The 21,440-nt window shown below is 40.0% G+C and overlaps 2 protein-coding genes across 5 annotated transcripts; one reads left to right on the top strand and one right to left on the bottom strand.

Annotated features, from left to right (window-relative positions):
* The first annotated feature begins 184 nt into the window (after positions 1-184).
* parp12a (poly (ADP-ribose) polymerase family, member 12a) lies at positions 185-14,893 on the top strand. 3 transcript variants are annotated; one of them, XM_077516588.1, is made up of 12 exons: positions 445-615; positions 4,211-4,337; positions 5,074-5,209; positions 5,357-5,624; positions 5,693-5,797; positions 8,342-8,528; positions 9,545-9,722; positions 11,222-11,460; positions 12,390-12,459; positions 12,552-12,679; positions 12,776-12,927; positions 13,043-14,893. In XM_077516588.1, exons 1-12 carry the CDS (start codon positions 591-593, stop codon positions 13,297-13,299), a joined length of 1,872 nt encoding a protein of 623 aa, XP_077372714.1. In that variant the 5' UTR covers positions 445-590; the 3' UTR covers positions 13,300-14,893. The 3 variants fall into 3 exon arrangements, with proteins under 3 accessions (XP_077372713.1, XP_077372714.1, XP_077372712.1); XM_077516587.1 differs by lacking the exon at positions 4,211-4,337 and having other exon boundaries at positions 185-615; positions 13,043-14,891; XM_077516586.1 differs by lacking the exons at positions 445-615; positions 4,211-4,337; positions 5,074-5,209; positions 5,357-5,624; positions 5,693-5,797 and adding an exon at positions 5,828-7,930 and having other exon boundaries at positions 13,043-14,883.
* On the bottom strand, positions 13,764-20,287 carry tbxas1 (thromboxane A synthase 1 (platelet)). Of its 2 annotated transcripts, none has more exons than XM_077516589.1 (14): positions 20,127-20,287; positions 19,512-19,658; positions 19,310-19,403; positions 18,627-18,679; positions 18,468-18,564; positions 18,224-18,340; positions 18,011-18,099; positions 17,782-17,930; positions 16,985-17,115; positions 16,583-16,876; positions 16,420-16,508; positions 16,198-16,335; positions 14,664-14,826; positions 13,764-14,587 (listed from the first exon to the last, which is right to left on the bottom strand). In XM_077516589.1, exons 2-14 carry the CDS (start codon positions 19,604-19,606, stop codon positions 14,504-14,506), a joined length of 1,593 nt encoding a protein of 530 aa, XP_077372715.1. In that variant the 5' UTR covers positions 19,607-19,658; positions 20,127-20,287; the 3' UTR covers positions 13,764-14,503. The 2 variants fall into 2 exon arrangements, with proteins under 2 accessions (XP_077372715.1, XP_077372716.1); XM_077516590.1 differs by lacking the exon at positions 20,127-20,287 and adding an exon at positions 19,975-20,115.
* Positions 20,288-21,440: the final 1,153 nt, after the last annotated feature.

Here is a 21,440-nt window from a genome sequence, read left to right as displayed (position 1 = left end):
GAAAATATGAACCAGAATAGATTACTTTAATGTTTGTATGGATTTCAAAGTTTATGTTTATGAACTTAATACTGAAACGCAAACGAGACCATGGGCAAACCTAATTTCTGATACCTGTGAGTCACAAGCATCATGGTAGGGACTTTCCTAGCTCCTCATGCTGTCATCAGGAGCAATGAGATCTAGGCAGTAGGCAGGCAGTGTTGAATCACGTGTTTCACTTTCGTTTCTTTGAACAGAAAAAAAGTTTGGAAAACCGGAAGACTGTGGCAGTAGTCCACAAACTTGCGCCGAGATGACTGCAAAAGTGTCTAATTTCATCCTCCAGATCCTGTGTAACGACCAAGGCAGTTTGGACTTCAGGGTCCTGACTGGGAAATTGGAGCAAAACTTTACTGTTGCGGCGTCAGTCCTTCACCGTGTTCTTACCGATGAAGCCAGAATTGCAGTGGGTTCAGGCGTTCTGGCCGTGGGTGCGGGGCAAATATTCAGCCGGGATAGTGTGATTGTGGCCAAAACTTCTCTACGGATCTGCCAGAAGAAACCTGGCGAGTGTACACAATGTGAGAGTTTGCACCTGTGCAAGTTTTATGTGTTGGGGACCTGCATGTTCGGGTGAGTAAAATGCTTATAGATAGCTGTTGTACTGAAGTTTTTTTTTTTGTTTGTTTCGGTACTGTAGGCAAATATGCGAGTTTATAAAGTGGCAGATTTGCGGAAAAAAAAAAAAAAACTCAGAAACTTACAAGAAATACACGTAGCATAGCTATCATCAAATCATTTGAGGTTCGTTGGTGCTTAATGGGTAAGTGGGTTAACGGTTCCTGCTTTCGAGGATGGTCGGAAGTTTGATATATCCGAGTTGTTTTTTCCCAGTTGCGACCTGAAAGCGTTCGAGGCGAAAGTAAACAACCAAAATGGCGGATGATAGTGATGAATTGTTTTTTATTTTGGTCCTCAAAATTATTTTTTTCCTCGAGCAAACTTACCTGCTCGCAATTTTTCTTCATTTATTGTTTTTATCTTATTTCATAAGCATTCCATACTGTTCACTTATAATTTCATTTAAACATTCCATAGTTTCATAACCCAGTAAAACGGCAATCAATGGGTGTAACATGTTAGTGGTAATAGGCCTAGAGATTTTGAGACTGATACAAACCATACCTTGTCAAAAGTGACCTACATCAGTCCCCAAATCCTGTTGAAGTATTTATTGTATTTGGACAGTAGTTATGTACACAGAAATTATGTTGAAGCATTTATTGATAATGCCTTTTAGTAGTTAGGCCCTTTATATTCAGATGGTAGCATAGACAAGTTGGATGATGGCCTCAGTCGGAGTCACTGCTGCTACTGCTACTGGAAGAATACTGTGAACACAGATTAATAAGCATGTCAACATATTGTTGGGAGGGGGGGGCAGAAATGTATCATTCATTGCGGGCCTGCTCCAGCTCAAAATGAACAAACAAGTTACAGTGAAACCTCCAAACTTTGGCGGTTTCACTGTAATTTGTAATTTGTAAACATATGAAACTCTCGTTACCACCAGCTAACTTCTAAATTGATTGAGCTTTGTTTTTAAAATTTCACACAAGCAAAAAAAACAACAACAACTGTACAGGTAATACTTCTAACTGTCACTAACATGTAAAAACAATGTAACCAGTGCACTAAAAACTAAAATAAAGCAAAATTTCTCCTTTGAAGATGCAGCACAAACATTGTTCTCATAGGAAATAATGAAAAGGTGAATTCATCTGCACTACATGATAAACTGTACAAGTCATAAAACTAGGGGGAGGGGCGTTTTGGAATGGATGTTTAAAAACTAAACGAGTATCCATCCATCCATTTTCTTGACCGCTTATTCCTCACAAGGGTCGCGGGGGGTGCTGGAGCCTTTCTAAGCTGGCTTTGGGAAGTAGGCGGGGGACACCCTGGATTGGTTGCCAGCCAATCGCAGGGCACACAGAGACGAACAACCATCCACACTCACAAGCACACCTGGGGACAATTCGGAGCGCCCAATTAACCTGCCATGCATGTCTTTGGAATGTGGGAGGAGACCGGAGTACCCGGAGAAGGCCCACCAGGCACGGGGAAAACATGAAAACTCCACCCAGGAAGGCCGGAGCCCGGACTCGAACCTCGAGTCCTCAGAGCTGGGAGGCGGACGTGCTAACCAGTCATCACCATGCCGACCTACTAAACGAGTAATGAAACTAAAAATAAAGTAAAACGTAAAATGTACTGAAAAGGTAATACTTTGCCAAGGGAAATAATGTTAAGTCAAATAATCAATACCATGGTCAAACTGTCACTGTAAAAAAAAAAACACAACCGAGCCCTGCAGTGAATAGCAAAAATCTGTGAATAATTGATTTAAAAAAAAAAAAAAAAAAAAAAGTGGTTTAATTGCATATAGATGTAAAAAGACGGCGGGACAGCACTTAGATCGCAGAGGATCGTAAAGAATCAGCGGCATGCATCCAGTAGTCTATGGTACACAATCATGAACCACTATTTGCCTCAAACACTTTAGCCTGCGGCTCTACTGTATTTTAATGTTGCTCTTGATGGTTACTGAGTGAGTGGTGCTTGGTGTAAAACAGGGATGGGCAATATCGGTCCTCGAGGGCCGAGCCCTGCGGGTTTTGCAGGTTCTTCCAACACAAGCTGTTTCCAATCAACGGGATCGTTGTTAGTCTAATGCAGAACTTGCTGATGAGTGGATCATGAGTGGAGCTGTGTTGGAGAAGGGCAACATCCAAAACCTGCAGGGCTGCGGCCCTCGAGGACCAAGCTTGCCCATCCCTGGTGTAAAAAGTTTGATAACTGGACGCGTAACGCGAGAGTTGTGTCACTCTCACCTTGCCGCAGTAGTAACCGTGCTTATACAACTTCTTCAGCTTCTTCCCCTTCTTCAACTTCTTGTGGGCTTTATGTGCCACCAATCCCATGGCTATGCCAGTCAGGGCTCCGCCAATCCCCCCACTCAAGGGATACCCCCCATGGTAGAGATGGCCCTTGTTGTAGTAGTGGCCCTTATAATGTTGTTGGTAGCCTTTTGAAGAGCACGGGTATGCACCAGGGTGAAAGCCTCCCATGGGGGCTGCCGGATACGGATACCCGCCAGGTGCCACGGGGTAGGTGTGAGGTCCCGGACCAGCCACGTAAGGTGTCGCAACCCGCGGAGTATTGGGTATCATAGCTGGATTGACACCTGTTGAATGCTGGACGGGTGGGTATTGTTGATATTGTTGATACGGTGGCGGGGGGTTGACTCCTTTAGGCGGTAACGCGGGGTTTGCGGGATATGGGGGGTATGCCGGGTTGTAGCCGGGAGGATAAGCTGGGTTGGATGAACCTGATGGAAAAATAAACATTCACTTATTCACTAAGCCACCAATTTAGTACACCCCCTCCCCCCAAGAATCACATCATGTATGTACAGTCTACCTTGATTTGGCCACATGGTTACAAGTACTTCAGGTATTATTGAAAGTTCTGGAAAAACATGAAGAAAAAAAAATGATGAACTAACATTTCATTGGATTAGTCATATATATATATATATATATATATATATATATATATATATATATATATATATATACCCGCGACCCTTGTGAGGAATAAGCGGTCAAGAAAATGGATGGATGGATATATATATATATATATATGTGTGTGTTATTTTCCACAATGTAAATAAAAATAAATTAACTTGTCAGCCATTGCAAGGAAAATAGTACAGTGCTATTATCATTAATAAATAAATAAAATAAAACAAACCAACAATACGAATAAAAATGGAAAAAAAATCACAAATAAAACACGTTTTTAAAAAAACTGACTAAAATAAATATTCAAGTAAAAAATAATTTAAAAATGGCTAAACAGAAAAATAATCAAAATACAATAATAACCTAAAAACTAATGTTGAAAAAGGTAAAGTATTATTAAAGAATGACAAAATATTTCGATTAGTAAACTCAACCTGTTAATTTAAACATGACAGAATTAGGAATAATAATATGTCATATTAAAACAGTCAGTTCTTCATGTTAAGCATCAACACTAATTATAGTGTTCATTAATCCCAACACCTTGAATTTAAGTTTTTGGACAAACTCATATTGTTAACGAAGTATAGTGCTGTTTATAAGTAAGAAATGATCCCAAAACTCACCTGTGCTTTGTTTAGCTCTAATTGGCTGTCTTCCGCATTCAAGTAGCAGCAACAGGAGAGAAACAAACATTCCAGGGAGCCGCCGCGCCCAACCTTTTAAAGTCACACGCACCTTGCTTCACGTTTACACGTCATGGAACAGGTGAATACAAAGTGTCACTTCATTGTTTCCACGTACATCACAACAACTATTGTTTACATTTAAAGGGGGGCTCGAAATATGCCGATGACATGAAATCACCTGACATTTTATTAGGTACACCTGTACAAGTTCATACAAGCGGTGGTAATTTATACACGCTTGATGATCGCTGTCATGAAATTACGTCATCGAGGAACAATATTCTCATTTCTCCAAACGTTTGCGTCTCTTTCCTCCTCATTTGTTCTCATCTCCTCGATGAGATCTTTGCTGGGAGATGCTAACATGTAAACAGAGGAGTGAGGACTAATGAGCTTGAATAAAGAAATGAGATATGGCCAGAGTAGAGGGATATATGGCAGAGTGAGAAAACCGGATAGAGCGGTTAAGCAGGCAGGGGAGGGGTGAGAGAACAATGGTCCCAGCAACAGCTGGAAATACAAATGCAATAGACGGCTAGGGAATAAAGTTAACATTAGATGTAGGCCACCATACATGCAACACATTCTATTCCGTCCTTGAACTCAACTCTGAGTGACTGAACGAGAACAGACTGAGCAAAAAAAACAACAACAACAATGTGTGGTAAAATCGAGTAGCTACCGTTCACTCGTTTATTGGCCAGTGACTACAATCAGCATTAGGACTTAAATTGCTAAAGAAAGCAGTGCAAATGTGTGTTGGTTTTACTATATCAATAAAACAGCTTCTTTTTTGGGGGGGATTTGTTTTACAGATTGAAGTGTAAATATCCACATGTATTGACTTGGCAACATAATGCAGAGCTGTTGAGGAAACTTGACCTCCAACACCTTTCGGAAAAACAATTGTTCCAACTGTTGTTACAGAATGACCCCTACCTTCTTCCTGAGGTAAGTAGTACAGGTGCAAATGATGACTTGGTGAACTATTTCTTCATTCTTGAATGCTGTCAAACATCTTCTCAGAAGAATAGAAAGAGTGTAAATATAATTGCATATTAATGGAAATGCTTCATTCATGCTCATCTCTACTTTTAGATATGCTCACACTACAATATGGGCGAGGGTGTGAGCGGATTGTGCAAGTTCACCTCTGGGTGCCACAAGCTTCACATCTGCAAGCCTCATTTCACCACGGGAGTCTGTAAACAAGGCTCATGTTCCAGAATCCATAATGTTGATTCAAAGGCACACAAGAGTTTTGAAAAATTCAGTCCAGAGATGATTCAGAGTCTTCCAAAAGTCTACAAGAATAAATGCATCATCATGGATAATCAGAGGAGTCCAGCCAGTGCTGCTCCTAATGGTAAACACAATTTCAAAATCATCATTTCTCTACTCCGTTGGTCTAATATGTGTGTGCGGGATTTTCAGAGGCGAGAAAGTCCGCTGGGCCAATTGGTGCAACTAAGCCACTCAGTGATTCTGGTACGAAGGAAATCTGCCTCTACTTCCTCAACAAAAACTGTGCCTATAAAGGTAATAAGCACTGGGCTCTCATTTCTAGATTGTGTATTTATATTTTATATGAAACAAACAATTGTGAGGCTTTATATGAGAATGTTTTTCTTTAATTTGACACTTTAGATTCAACATTTTGTAACATTACAGTATACACTGCGCTTAGGTAAGAAAATTGTACCCAAAAAAAATAAAAAATTTTTTTTATTGCACATAAAGGATAAAATAAATGTTGGGGGGGAAACAATTATTAAAAATGTATTGGACTTTTGGAAAAAAATCAGCTAGATTCTAGCATATACAGCAAAGTAGATAAGTCAAATTGTTCAGTTACGTTTTCCTGCTCAAATTACTGAAAAACCACAGCATTATGACCACCTGCACAAAATTGTAATATTGGAAATAATATACCGCTAGAAAGGTCATCTTGCATAGTCTAACCCAGGGAGGGGCAATATCGGTCCTATTACAAAATACAAAATTACTGGACTGACATTGCCTTAACTGCACCTTTTGTTGTTGTTGTTTTTACTTTATTTGGCTGTATGTCTTCTTTGTGCTGCCTGTGTGTGATGTCATCGTACAACCTCGACGCAGTTTGTCTCTCGCTACCGCAACAGTCCTCAAATAGCGGTGACGAACTATCATTTAGCGATGACAGAAGCGCAATTCATATAATGATGACGGACTGATGATTCCAGTTTTGGTTTTGCTTGAAATAATGACGGACTGACAATGACTTATGTGTGTGGCCCAGCTGTTGGCGAATGACGGAGAGGCAAAATTTACTGACACGCCCACCGCTGATGTTTCCTTTGTGTGCTCATCTCGCTTTGATGGTTGTTTGATATGTCGTGGCCATGGGAACCTTTGTCATAGCATTTGTGCCCAGCCACTGTTGGCTTTTCTTCAGCGGAGTGGCCTTGTGATTTTGCTGTGCGTCTTTGCTGGTGACTACAGCATTTGTGCTCCTTCTCCCTTCTTGTTGTGTCGCATCGGCTACTTGGGTTTGCCTTGATGAGCCTCAGCTAGTGACTGTCGTGTTTGGATTTCGGATATTACGGTGTGTTGAGATGTAGCCTTTCCCACGTTAGCCGCCCTCTTTCCTTTTGTGTGCAGGGGCATCAGTGCCACCTTCCCTCGGCTCACCGCTATTTGTTTGGTGCTGGGTGACCTTTGGCGTCCGTGTCTCTTTTAAAATTTCAACTTATCACGTGAGTCCCCTGTGGAGCATTTTTGCTTTGATGGGATCCCCCCATTATGTTCACTTCTGCCCCCTCATTAAAGCCACAGAGGGCGAGGTTGACCATTGCCGAGGGTGCCACAGCTCTGCCCGTGTTGAAGCTTGCCTGTGTGTCGATGCGGGTGTTGGCTACAGGGTGCCTCAGGCACTGGAGGCTTCCAGTCGGCCTGTTGGGGTGATGGGCTCCCCTGGTCAGCAGAGGCAATCAAAACGCCGGAGCGATACAGATGCTACACCCGGTCCCTCCAAGAAGAGATTTCTCACGAAGCAACAACTTGACTTGCAGAGGGACCATGTATATGCTGAGTTGATGAAGAGGATGTCAAACTTATGTGACCGCGTACGTCCTGCTCCTGCTTTAAACTTGTGTGCGACCAACCTACCCATGCCAGTGCTTGGTGTTGAAGTTGCAGCCCATGAGCCTTGTTTCCAGAGATCAGTGGTTGAGTCAGCCTACGACATTTTGGGGCCAGTCTCTCCGTCATCTGCGCGTGGCTCGATTCGTTTTGCAGGAGGTGACTCAATGCCGGCTGTTATGCAAAAAGCCTTACAGAGCCTGTGGTTGGATGTGCCTCAGCAGACACAGTCACCTCCTTATAGCTGGCACAGACACCCCTCTTCTGAATTTTCTATCCCTGAATGTTGGAAGCATTTGGAAGAACTTCATTCCTGCTGGGATGACACAGGGAATCACTCGCGGTTCTTGGACGAGGGCTGGGCTTTGGCAAGCAGTCTCCACGATTCGTGCCTTACTAGGATCCTTGCCAAACGTGGTGCACCCAAGAGACCCTCTCCTGCTCCCTGTTACCGGCCTCCGCAACATTTCCAGCGTGCGTGGCGACTTGATAAACACCTGTCCCCACAGAGACCGGCCGTGGACTTGCGCTCCACTATCTGCGTGCCCTCTGGTAAGTCTTGGTTTGCATGTCCTGCCCCTCGTAGCGCAAGATCGAGTCCAGGCTTCGGCCTTCCTGAGTGGAGTTTGCATGTTCTCACCTTGCCTGCGTGGGTCTTCTCCGGGTACTCCGGTCTCCTCCCACATTCCAAAGACATGCATGGCAGGTTAATTGGGCGCTCCAAATTGTCCCTAGGTGTGCTTGTGAGTTTGGATGGTTGTCCGTCTATGTGTCCCGTGATTGGCAGTCGCTTCCATCAGGGCCACCGTTCATGTCAAACCCTACGTCTCCTGATTGACTTTTGTCACTTGTTCTTAGACACATGTATACATACATTAGTTTGGAAATGCTGCTATTCATTTGCCAATGTTATATCTCATGAGTTTATTTCAATGTGTAAATTGTAGTTATTTTTTCCTACAGAGAAATGTGTCCATGTCCACTGGCACTTACCTTATAGATGGCAAGTTTTGGACATTGACGGCGTGACCTGGACGGACTTACCAAACATGGAGGAGATTGAGAAAGCCTACTGTGACCCAGCAAGCGACTGGAGCGCCGTAGACCAGGCATCAGCTACAGGGTGGCTTACAAGATTGAGAAATTTTGGGTATGTGTAGCAGCTAGGGATGTAACGATATCCAAACATCACGATACGATATTATCACGATATGAAGGTCACGATACGATAATTATCACGATATTGTGGGGGCGTTGGTGATATTTAAAAAAGATCACAATATTGTAAAAAAAGAGAGCTCATACTAAAAAAAAAAAAAAACACAATATTGTGCTTTTGTACATAACAGCAATGTATATAAACTACCTACAATCTCTAATAACAATATTGAGGTACTTACTTGCTAATGCAAGCACACATTGATCGCTTCACAAGCAAATTAGGTTCCCCTTCATCTGACAATTTGCATAGATTTTAAACATAGAAGGCCAAAACATCCCTAATGAAAAAAAAATAAATTGCACTCATAAACTAGCCACTAGAGGGTGCTACAAATGCACAAATAGAAATCAACCTGACTTTTTTTTTTTTTTTTAACAGATGTGTACCTTTTAAATATTGTGAACATGACGACAACGATATTGTGGCAGTTTTAATATCACAATATCACGATATTGCCCTTATCGTGACATCCCTAGTAGCAGCAGAATGAAACATTAAAACAAGTATAGAAATAGACTTGCGCACATAGCATCTGGTGTACTCCAGACTGTACTGCATAATGTCGAGTGCTGTCTCTAATATTTGGTTTCTGATGCCAATTATCCATTAGTGAGATCGGCTGATACCGATTCCAATTGTTGATTAGCTGCATACTCGGCAAATCACATGAAAGCTTGACATAGCAGGATGTTTGTTTGAGTTAGTGAGTGTGAATGAATGTGTGAGTGAATTTGTATTATAGGCCTGCACGATTAATCGTTTGAACATCGCAATCGCAATGTGCACATGCGCGATAGCCACATCGCAAGATGTGAGATGTTGTGTTTTTTTTTTTTTTTTTTTGTTTTTTTTTTTTAGGGCAATCAAACGTTTGTTTTGCTTCATAAAGGTAACAAGCTACCTCTTGCGACCCCCCCCATGCTAAACAATGTATTTTCTTCCAGCTTATCCCAGGCCACCACAATGCAATCAGTTGACTTCCAGAAGATGACTTGCAACGGAGCGTCTGTGCGTCGCCAGTCCACAGCTTCCTCTGTAGCAAAGGCCTCTCACTTCAATCTGACCACAAAGTGGCTCTGGTACTGGCAGGATGACGTTGGCCAATGGCAGGAGTTTGGTCAGGTGAGTTGGAATTGTTGGTATTATGACTGTAGGTTATTAATGTATACAACTCCTTTTCTGGATTATGGAGCCTAGAGGCTTTGCGTTTGCAGAGTCCGGTTGAGAATATTTTGTTAAGCCAGTTGACCATGGATGCACCAAACGTGGTTGATCTTAAAGTTGAAAATATTTGTATCCCATTGGAAATAATGTGAAATGAGTTACTGGTAGTTGGTTCAAAACTCAACTGCACCAGTGAATGATGTTTTGTATTGGCGCTGATTTGAACCCAAAGCACTGTGTGACTCGTGTTTTTTGTGAATGCTGCTCTACAACAGGGGTGTCAAACATACGGCCCGTGGGCCGGATCAGGCCCACAAAGGGGTTTAATCCGGCCCGCGAGACGACTTTTGTGAAGTAAAATGAATCAATCAATCAGCCAGCCACAATCATACATATACATTTGTAATTTCACAAGCAGTCCTCAGATGAGTAACTTGTACACAGAATCGCCCTGGAAGTCATTATTTTACAAACTTAAAGTTATGTTTTTTTTTTTGTTTTTTTTTAAATCATAGACCAACACAAACGTGTTAAATATGACACAAATTCAATTACTGGTAACACAAATACATATGACAAGGATTAACATCCTTATAACTCCATTATCTGCGCCGCACAATGCATTCTGGGAACTATATATGCAAAACGGGTAGATTTAACACATCCGGAACTCATACAGGCAAAGTGTTGCTGCGTTTCATTTGCGTTTGTGTTATTTTTTTAAACAATAGATTACAGTTGAGCTCCGTAATTTAGGACTCATTAATTTAGGACTATAATTGACAGCAATTGTTTTTAAGTTATATACCATTATTTTACCGATTCGACCCACTTAGTACTATATTTTCCTACATGCGGCCCCTGAGCTAATACAAGTTTGACACCCCTGCTCTCTAACTAAATGATTTACTGCTTGTGCTATTATGATTTTATAGCTCATGTTTAACACATTCATTGCCAGACCAGCAAAAAAATGCATCATTTGACGTCTTTTTTTCCGTCAATGGCAGTGAATGAGTTAAACGTGGTAAAAATCAATGAAGCAATTATAAATTGCTGATATAATGTACAGCAGGGGTGTCCAAATTTTTCCTCTGAGGGCCACAGACAGAAAAATAGAAAGCTGCAAGGGCCACTTTGATTTTTTTTTTTAAAGTTATTTATTAAAACATTCATTGCCAGACCAGCAAAAAAAATGCATCATTTGACGTCTTTTTCCGTCAATGGCAGTGAATGAGTTAACTGGGCAGCCAAACATTTCCATTTCAGTGGTAATCACTCACTTCACAAGACAGCAAAAGCTGAGTGAATTTTAGTTACCGTACTTACTAAAGCCAATTCTCAGACGTCTCAGTTTTGTTTGACTTATGAAGCACATATGAGTAGCAAGAGCCTGAGTTTGATAGTATATTACAACTGTTTTGTTAGTCTCATGTTGTCCCTTTATGTCTTTTCAGAGCGATGTTAACACGCCAGCCTCTCTCACTTCCGAAGCACTGGAGAATATTTATTTGGTAGACCGGAAGACACACATGACCTTTACTGCTGGCAAACAGCAGTATGTAATCTACTTCCAAAATACAGCGGGAGGTCAGCAGATGTATCAAGTAAATACAAAATATTCAACCAGGCGGGAGGTCCGAAGGAGGCCTCTCTTTGTGTCCTGCAGTGATATGGACGTCGTGAGCCGGAAGAGGTACGTTTGCCTGTCACACATTCAGAGGATGTTGACACTGTGTTGTTTTCAACTGAAAACGGGTAAACCCAAACGCCATTTTGTCACTTGCTTCAACAATGCCATGGAGTCTAAAATGTAAATATTTGAAACATTTATGAAAATGATTATGGTGTGTGAGAAAATGTACTCCGCTTTCCCAAAAAAATTTGATTAGCCACAGTTAATTCATGATTTAACAAGGTGGACGATTAGTTTTTCCACACAGGGCCAAGTAGTTTTGAATAGTCCCGCACTTATACTGCAATCACTAACATCTACACATTTAATTTTATTACAAATATAGTGAATCTTTAAATTACTTTTGCATTAAGACAAGCACATTTTTTTTTCATCTCAACTATACAGTACTTGCAAATTTAACAGCGATAGTGTATGAACCTTTCAAAATACAATGGAAAAGTGCATGTTACCCATAATACTAATTAGTGTTGTTCCGATACCATTTTTTGGCCCCCGATACCGAGACCCAGCTTTGCAGTATCGGCCGATACCGATACTTGTTTTTTTTTTCCTCAACATGAAAAAGCTCTCCTGCTATTGGTTCAGAGCATTCAAGGGCCAATAGGATATCTTAGATCGGCATGCAGTGAACATGTCACATACCAGTGAATGTCGTGCACCAGCAAGACGTAAGATGCTGCATCCAAAATCCTATATTAAAGTTGGAATTAATGGTATCGGCATGTTACTTGTGAGTACTCACCGATACCGATACCACTGTTTTAATGCAGTATCGGCACCTCTGCCGATACCAGTATCGGTATCGGAACAACACTAATACCAATACAAATGTGTAAACAAGGTTTTTAGCTGCATTTGTGAATTCCTTACTTAAAATCTCATTACAGTTTTTTTCTTCAATACTGTATCTTCTTAAATGTACACAGCTTAAAGTCCTTGACAGAAGAATGCCCTCCCCATTGGGATAAGAATGCTTTGCCTGACATTGGATACAAGGTATTTTCATTCTTCTTTACTGCATTGGATTATTTAGTGATTCTTTTATCAACTTCCGTATTTAATAAGCTCTGCATTGTCACTGTCATCAGCTCGTACCTCTTCCCAAGTCTACTGAATACAACAGGATTGAATGTTTGTTCAAGGCCACAATGCCAAAGAGTACAATCTGGAGTATCAGGAGGATCCAGAACCCGTCTCTGTGGACACGCTTTCAGTTGTACGTAAATCTCACACTAGGCTTGAAAATCAAAATGATAGCTGTGGGATGCCAAACTACGCAAATTGTGTTCTTTTTTTTTTTTTGTGCATTCAGGCAGAGAGAACAGATGAAGAAGAGGAATAAAGGGAAACCTGTCATTGAGCAGTACTTGTTCCACGGGACAAGCAACAGCTTGATCGCAGCCATCTGTGAGCAAAACTTTGACTGGAGGATGAGCGGCATCCACGGCACCGCCTATGGCAAAGGTACATCAAATCCTGTTTCCTGTCTGAAAATTGTTTGTTGGCTCTCAGGTGTAGTAACATCTATTGAGAAAGCAACATGTATTTTTAAATACTGACTTGAATAAATTCTTTACAGGAAGCTACTTTGCCAAACAGGCTTCTTACTCAAATGAATACGCCAAAGCCAGTGGTGGAAAGAAAAGTATGTTTGTGGCCCTGGTCCTGGTCGGCGACTACACCAAAGGGTATAGCCAATATGCCCGTCCACCAGCCAAGGGAACAAGCACAACGCTTTATGATAGCTGTGTTGATGACGAGATGAACCCCAATATTTTCGTCATCTTTGAAAGTCATCAGATTTATCCGGAGTACGTTATTGATTACACTGGGTAGCAATAGCAGGTGACTGCGGAGGTTTTAAACGGCTGCCATTTAATGTTTGGTAGAGTTTTCAATGAGAATTTAGTATTCTCTTATCCCGGGATCAATGCGTTTTATAAGTTGACGTAAGAAAGGCAGAAAACAAATCAAGTATATACAAAATTAAGTTAAAAATAGTCACTTACTGCATACCAAAGATTTGGAAAAAGTTGTAAATGTGACTGAATTTTTTTCCCCCATACATAATGTGTAAAAAATAAGCAAATGTAACTGGAATTAAATCTGTGAGGTCAAACAAACAATTCATGCTGCACCTCCAAATTTTGATTTGAAAATCACTCAGATCCAGTGACATTACATCTACAAAATATTAGAACATGAAGGTGTCGTGCAAATATGAATCATGTCATGAAGCTGACTTTTCCTTGATATTTTCAATCATCACACAAATGCAAAAATAAGTTAACCACTGGCACTGTGGCACACATTGAGTTTGCTTCTGACCTTTTATTAAAGTCACTTGTTAGGGCTGCTCCACCTTTTAGAGTCTGTGCACCAAAAGCAAAATAAATCATGTACTGTACATTGAAAATTTCTGCTGAGGGTATGCAACTTAAGGTTCCAATACAGAAGGTTTATTATACATGTTGGGCAAACCGTAACTGTTGAATTAGAAATGCTCTTCAACATTTTCTTGTTACATGTGAGGTTTTTCAATGACACATTTTCAAAGAAACACAATATGAACTTCTTTTAACTTGTCATTGCACGTGATTGTTTAATAAATTCCTTACAACAAAAAAATTGGTGTTTTACTAAAAAAACAAACAGTAATCATCCAGAATACAGCAAGTTAACCAAATGTTGATTATGAATAAATACTTGACACATTTCATCATTCTAAAACATGCCATGTTAATGTACAGTGTATCTAAAAGTATCCACTTATTCCAAACTGGATTCAAGTCATTCCTACACACAAAACACCCCTTAAGTATTGTCTTTGCCATAATCCTAAAATTGAGCATGGGTGCATCCTCTGTATTCAGTCCCACAGTGGACAATGCATGTCAGAACACAAACCAAGCATGAAGTCTTCAGCAGCAGCAGCAATTAGGAGGCAAGTCATGATTGAGGAAACAGGAAATGTATACAGAAACATCCTGGGTGAAAAGCTGCAAAGCTTTCAAGTATCTCATCACATTTGTTTCAGATGTCAATTCTTGTCTCTTCTTGTAATTTTGACAAAAATGCCATTTTTGGGTCCCAGGGTGCTTGATGATTTCAACTCAAGCGGAACCTGGAGGAAGAACAGATTCAAAGATGTTTCCGAAAGGTTCAATAATAATATAAATAAATTCAATAATGCAACCCACCTTTGTGTCAGAGCAGGTTATGATGTTGAACTCGCGGAAGAGACGGACCAGAGCCATCTTGATCTCCAGGTGGGCAAGCCTCATGCCCACACAATTACGGGGTCCGGCCCCAAAAGGCAGATACACAAAAGCGTGTCGACTGGCTTTTGCCTCCGGGGTGAATCTAGAGGAGCGATGCATGCTTTTAATTTCACAGACTTGAATTTACTAAAAACAAAATTACCCATGAGCAATAGCATTATGGATCTACAGTAGTAGAATCACACGGTGTCAATGTAAAATGTAAAGCACAATTCTGTTTGGATAAAACTCAACTCTTGAATCATGTGTCTTTCATAGTATTTTCTTGGTCTCACAATTTACCAAATGACTGAAGGCAAATTTCAGTTTTGCGGCCTCAATTCTAAATTCTTAATATGTAGACACAATTTCTGAGAAAAGGAAGTAATAAAACAGTGAAAAATATGAGCATTTAGTGCTGCATGGCAGTTGGCTACTTTAGAAAGGTTGGATTTACACTGCATTGTCCAACAACCTAATGATTAATTATTATTTTAATTATTATTTTAATAAACATACTGTTGTAGGTCAATAATGTAATAAAAATACTGATACTGTAACAACATTTTTGGGATTTATGACATTTTCAGTTGGATTTTTTTTTTTTTTTTGCTTAAAACTGATCATGTAAAACTTGACAGATATTGTAATATATACGCTGCACAAAGTGTTAGTTATGTACCTGCTCTTTTTTATTTACCGGTAATAATTTTATATTCATGTTTTATTGTTAAGCAATCAAAGACACACTAAGCTCACTGTTTGTCCTGGTACTAAAAGTAATGTAATAATTTCCTAATAAAGGATTTACATTTACATTTTCAGTTACACACCTACATACAACATACAGTATATCACTTTGAAATAATTAATTAGTAATTTTTATTGCATTTTGGAAGTAACGGGCCCAGCTCTGTTGCGGCAAGGTTATTTTAGTTAACTCAAACTAATGAAAAAACTAAAACTAAAATTCAAAAAACAATTTCATTAACGAAATAAAAACAAAAATGCATTTTAAAAAACGAAAATTAACTGAAACTGCATTTTATGTTGACAAAACTAACAAAAACTATAATTACAGCAAAAAAAAATTATAGCAAAAAGTTTTAGTCTTTGGTAATTTAATGCATGAGCCTTTGGGGATGATTTTAAATATGTGTTTAAGTAGATTTATTTTGATATTAACCAACAATAAGGATGTTTGAAAGTGTGTCACACAGAAGCGACGTCATGGAGCAGCAGCCAATAGAAGAGCACCTTCAGATGTCACTTATAGTGGTTTTTTTTGTTTTGTTTTTTTTTTATATTAGGCACAAACATTACACATTTTTAAAACTAATACTAAAACTAAAACTAAGCATTTATTAAATAACTAAAACGGATAAAAACTAACAGAACCAGCATGAAAACAAAACTTAAAACAAAATAAAAAGTAAAATGAAAAATTCCCAAACTATGATATCCCCGTGTATACCTCTCAGGAATGAACTTCTCTGGCTCAGGCCAGTGCTCCGGGTCATAGTGAAGGAAACCGGCTGGTATCTCCAACAAGGCCCCTTTAGGGAGCCACACTCCATTCACCACGCAGTCCTGCTCGATTTCGCGTGAAAATCTTGAGCACCAACATGCGGGGAAAAAAAGAAAGAAATCAATGTTGTTTGGGTCTTGTATTGCAGACTATGATTGTTCCCATTACCTGAAACCAGGAGGATAGAGCCGCAATGCTTCACATACAACCATATCTAAATATTTCAGCTCCTGGACGTTAGTGTAGTCAGGCGACTCCTACAGTGACAGGGAACACGTGAAGGATCGCCAAACTTTCAGAATGAGAATCAACAACAAGGCAACAAGCTCACATGCTTGCTGAAGAAGTCGTCCACCTCCTCCTGGACTCGCCACTGACACTCCGGATGGATGGCCAGCAGGTAGCAGGTGAAGGCCAACGTGCTGCTGCTGGTTTCGTGGCCAGCCAACAGGAAGACAAAAGCTTGGCCGACAATTTCATCTTCTGTTATCACCTTTTTCGTCGGGCGTCTTGCGGACGGCTCCGGAAGGCGAAGGCCCGACTGCGGACTCTCAGCGTCGTGGCTCGACGCTTCAGAGTTGCTGCTGCGTGCATCCAACATCAGCTGAAGGAAATCCCGCCGCCTCTATGTATTGATTTGTTCAACGTAAAATTGGTTCCAAAATGTTTAACATCTGCATAAAAATAAGAGATGTGTAATGGTCACGGTGCATTAAAGAAAATCTGCTCAGACCTGCTCGGGAGGTTGCTGCTCCCTCTGTCTTATGATCTCCTGAATGCTGTTGATGAAGAACTCATTCATTTGGCGGCGACGTTTGTTGGGGATGATCCCCACCAGTCGAGCCATGACGTGAGGAAACGCAACTGCACAAATTCATAAATTACTAACATTTCAAACTTTTTACAGGGAACCCCCAAGTCCATCATTTGCAGATTTTCTTTCTCACATCTATTATTCAGTGAAATTCTCATTCATTTGCTGTTTCGTGGGCACAGGCCAAAGTAAAATTATTAATTTTTTTTACCATTCTGCATTTAAGATGTCCTCTTTTGTTGGCAGCATTTCAATGCATCTTGTGCACCCTCAAAAGTGAACATTTCTACTTCTCTGCAGCTATTGCTACTAGCAATAGCCAGTGTAGTCTACTTTGCTCTTGTAATGTTTCTGTATTACACAACACTTGTTATTGTGTTTAAATGCCAAAAGGTGAATTTAACAACTTAATCTGGCTTATGTGATGTGATAGTGTGTACATTTGCTCATGTGTGACATATCAGTTTGTGCTATGCTAGTACGCTAGCTCAAGCTATTTAGGAGCCTCACGTGATAGCGGTTTGTTTGTGTTGAATAATTTAACTCCTGAATAAAGTACTCATGTGTTCATGATTGTGCACTGTACATACTATGGCCCTTTGTGCTTTGCCGCCATCTTGTGGCATATATGAATACTTTCAAAGCCCTTTTAAGATGGTGTCAGTCACTGACTGATTCTCACTATAATCAAATCAGTTCATTCAAGCTGTCCTTACTGAAAAAAAGCATGATGGGCCTGAAGAAAGAAAAAGAGAAGAACATCTGAGCATGGCGGACAAATGGATCGTCTGGGTTGTTTTGAGAGTCCACCTGAGTTGCAAACGCCACGCTGCCTATTACGTCCATAGTGAAGCAGCCAAAACACCTTGTAGTGAAGAGTGGAGAAAAAATAAATTCCACTGCCTTAATTGACCGTCTACTGTTGTGTATGAAATTTGTGTTCACCTGTGAATGTCAAAGGCTTCCCCTGACTCAGCATAGACATCCAAGTTGTCCATCAGGGCAGTTGTGGCTGTCTGGATGAGTGGAACCATCTACTCAAACATACACATTCACACTTTTGGGCACTTTAGATTCACCAAACATCCATATTTTCAGTAAGTAGTGGTAAGTACTGATATCAGGTAACGGTATCGGGCTGATACATTTGTCCCTCACCTCTTTCATTCTGGCAGCACTGAAAGATGGAGTCAGTATACTGCGGACTCTCTTCCACTGCTCATTCTTCAACATGAGTAAGCAATCACTCATGGGTTTGTTGGCAAAGCGATTAGTCTACACGGGAACATTTAATTAAGTTTAATGATTGAATAACTGTACAGTGGCATCAGAAGCATCATACCCTTTTCACCAGACACAATATTCTGGTCCTCACAATGCATGATGGTCTTCATGTGCTCACCATTCTGTTGGGAAAGCTGCTGAACTCCCTCACCATCACTTGTCGGAGCATGTCAGGGTCCGCCACGACCACCACTGCTCTCCTTCCCAAATAATACCTAAAACACAGTTGATGTTTTAACTCTGCCTGTCTGAGACGAAGGAAATGTTTTGTACCTACCCGCAAACTCGACCGTATGTCTTTATGAGGTCAGATACAGGATGGAAAAAACCCTGAAAAAGACACTGGGGGTTATAACACGTCCATACAAACATATTCACATTTAATGTACATTTGTTTTATAACAGGTAGCATAAAGATGGCATGATGGCACAGCCCGCAGTACTGGTTGGCGGAATGAGCACTGCTTCCTTTCAATTTGAGTCCCCTCAAAACAGGCCAATTTCAGCGAGGGTCTTCAAAGAGTGTGAAAAAAGTAAATTCTTGTTCCTCTGGGTTTTTAGAGAAAAGAACATCTCAGACTTGTTATTCCAACAACTCACAACTGTTCATATATTTTGAAAACAAATCAAAAAACAATAATCTCCACTTGCAAAATGGTCGACTAGACGTGCATGAAGTTGGCCCACGACCCCACACAAAATCATGGAACTGGTTCGCGCCATGTCTGCATTGACACTCGTCTGTTGTTCAGTTAACGGCTGTAAATTATCAACAGGTGCTAACGTGTTTGTTTATATGTGCCTTGCGACTGAGTTGCCACCTCATCCAGGACCCAATGAAGAAAAGTGGATGGCTATTAAACATTTTCTTGTGAGTTATACAAACAAAAGATTCTCAGTGTTACCATCGATCCAAATTCTTCAGTAGTTCTACTTAAAATCTTTCTGTCCACAACTTACCTGACGAAACAGGAATAGATTGCCAAAGAAGGGGACTGGTTTTGGATGCTTGATTCCACATTGAGTGAGGACTGAAAAGGGGTAAACGGAATACCTGTGAAACGAAAACAAATGAGACATTACCAAGAAGGTCTGTCGTGATTTTCTGCAATTGTTGTTGACCTAATTGCGGAAGCAGTCAGAACATTACAAACATGCTCACCAGTATAGCAGAGCCAGGAAGAGGAGACCAAGTGTCAGAGATAATCCGCTGCTCTCCATGTGGAATATGTTTAGAAAGTTAACTATGGCCTCCATGATGTAATCATTAAAAAAGGTTTAGTTCACCTCCACAAACAGCCAGTCAATGCTTCAAAAATGAAACACAATTCATATTCAACACAACCATTATATACTATCAAACAAAAATAGAAGAGCAACTGTAAATATTTTTGTACAATATATATACATGACTTAATCATCATCTTTAGATATTTAACTAGGTTATACACTTATAAATTAGGGTTTTGAAAGAAAGCAATGCTCTGTAAAATCATATTGTGGTTGTATTTATTGTGCACTTCTCATCTAAGTAACCAAACATAGAATTAGAAACGGCTTATTAGCATACAAAACAGTAACACGACTGCAAATCACAACCACAACACTGAATCCCAAACGCATACCTCTCAAGCAATGTCAGTAAACGACGCTTTAGAAAGTCATCTCAAGCAGCTCGTTTTGTTTTTTAAATCCCATTTGACTGCGCATGTGCCCTGGGTTTGACACCTTAAAAGTAATCATTTCCTGGAATGAGAATGTCTACAACGACACTGACCTTCATGTACTGTGATTTTCTGCAGATTAGATTTCGGGTCACGAAACCAACTTGTTTGTCCAGATTCTTGCCCCGGCTTAAGCAATATCTGAAAATCAAAACCTGTACATCCATTTGCAAGTCGCGTCCAGTCTTCTTCGTTTGATCAGACTGGCTTGCCTCGCAAGCGAACAGCGAGAAATGGACAACACCGCCCCCCAGTGTCAAGTACAAACATTAATTATGTCATGGAAATGTTCAATAAAATCCGTCTCGCATTAAATTTTCAGGTCAGAAAAACATCAAACGTCAAGTACGTCTGCACTTTCGTGCCATTTGATTGGATGGTTGAAGATATACAATACAAGTTATCAGCAGTTTTGGTGAGTGTAAAATCACTTAATGCACATATTCATCTGCTTGATTACTACTACTATGATTTAAATATTACCGATTATTAAAACATACATTATGTTTGTCAACCAATGTCATCTGATTGCTTGCTGTTTGGCAAGAAAGCAAACCCAATTTTCCAACAGGAAATTCTCAATCCAAGGCATAGCCTGTAATTCCTTATTCGGCCCGTGGGGGTCGTCATCTGACCGTATCGCTCCAACTGTTACACATAGTAGAATGGAGTTTAAATGTACACAATGATGACTTAAAATGCCTTCCAGTCTTAATTCAGTAGACTACTCTTTTAAGATCACCCCTTTTGAATAGTCTAGTATTAGGTAAGTTATACTTAAACTGATGCAGGCCTATTTTCAATTACACAAAAGTAGTTGGAAGCAAGTTTCTTTTCTTGTCTTCTGGTCAGTGATTTCCTTTATTGAGGCAAGGCACATAATAGCCTACATTAGGCTGAAAAAATGTCAGAACAACATAAAAAAATAAAATAAAATAAAATAAAATAAAATAAAATAAAATAAAATAAAATAAAATAAAAATAAAAAAATAAAATAAAATAAGGCACAAAGTAGTATAAGTTCACGTCATCTGCCCAATATACAGTCCAGGCCAAAACACACTTTCTCATACAAGAGGTGAGAATGCCAAGAGCGTGCAAAACAGTAATCAGAGTAAAGGGTGTCGATTTTGAAGAAACTAGAATCTAAAACATGTTTCAGTTATTTCACCTTTTTTTAAGTACATAACTCCACATGTGTTCATTCTTAGTTTTGATGCCTTCAGTGAGAATCTACAATGTAAATAATAATATGAGAATAAAAAATTGACACATTGAATGAGGTGTCTAAACATTTGGCCTGCACTGTATATGTGACTATATATATTGATACATAAGAAAAGATAAATTATTTGTAGGAAATAAAT

This window comes from Festucalex cinctus, chromosome 3, assembly GCF_051991245.1.
Source record: "Festucalex cinctus isolate MCC-2025b chromosome 3, RoL_Fcin_1.0, whole genome shotgun sequence".
Taxonomy (NCBI): Eukaryota; Metazoa; Chordata; class Actinopteri; order Syngnathiformes; family Syngnathidae; genus Festucalex; species Festucalex cinctus.
The sequence above is the reverse complement of the archived record's forward strand: the minus strand, read 5'-3'. Positions and strand labels throughout refer to the sequence as shown.

Excerpts from the sequence above, each read along its gene's own strand:
- parp12a (XM_077516586.1), top strand. The coding sequence starts at position 7,024 with ATGGGATCCCCCCATTATGTTCACTTCTGCCCCCTCATTAAAGCCACA. Across the intron at positions 9,723-11,221 it reads AATGGCAGGAGTTTGGTCAG|AGCGATGTTAACACGCCAGC; the intron begins GTGAGTTGGAAT and ends ATGTCTTTTCAG. Across the intron at positions 12,680-12,775 it reads CTGTGGACACGCTTTCAGTT|GCAGAGAGAACAGATGAAGA; the intron begins GTACGTAAATCT and ends TTGTGCATTCAG.
- tbxas1 (XM_077516589.1), bottom strand. The coding sequence starts at position 19,606 with ATGGAGGCCATAGTTAACTTTCTAAACATATTCCACATGGAGAGCAGC. Across the intron at positions 18,100-18,223 it reads GTGCTGCCAGAATGAAAGAG|ATGGTTCCACTCATCCAGAC; the intron begins GTGAGGGACAAA and ends ATGTTTGAGTAG. Across the intron at positions 16,509-16,582 it reads ACGACTTCTTCAGCAAGCAT|GAGTCGCCTGACTACACTAA; the intron begins GTGAGCTTGTTG and ends CTGTCACTGTAG.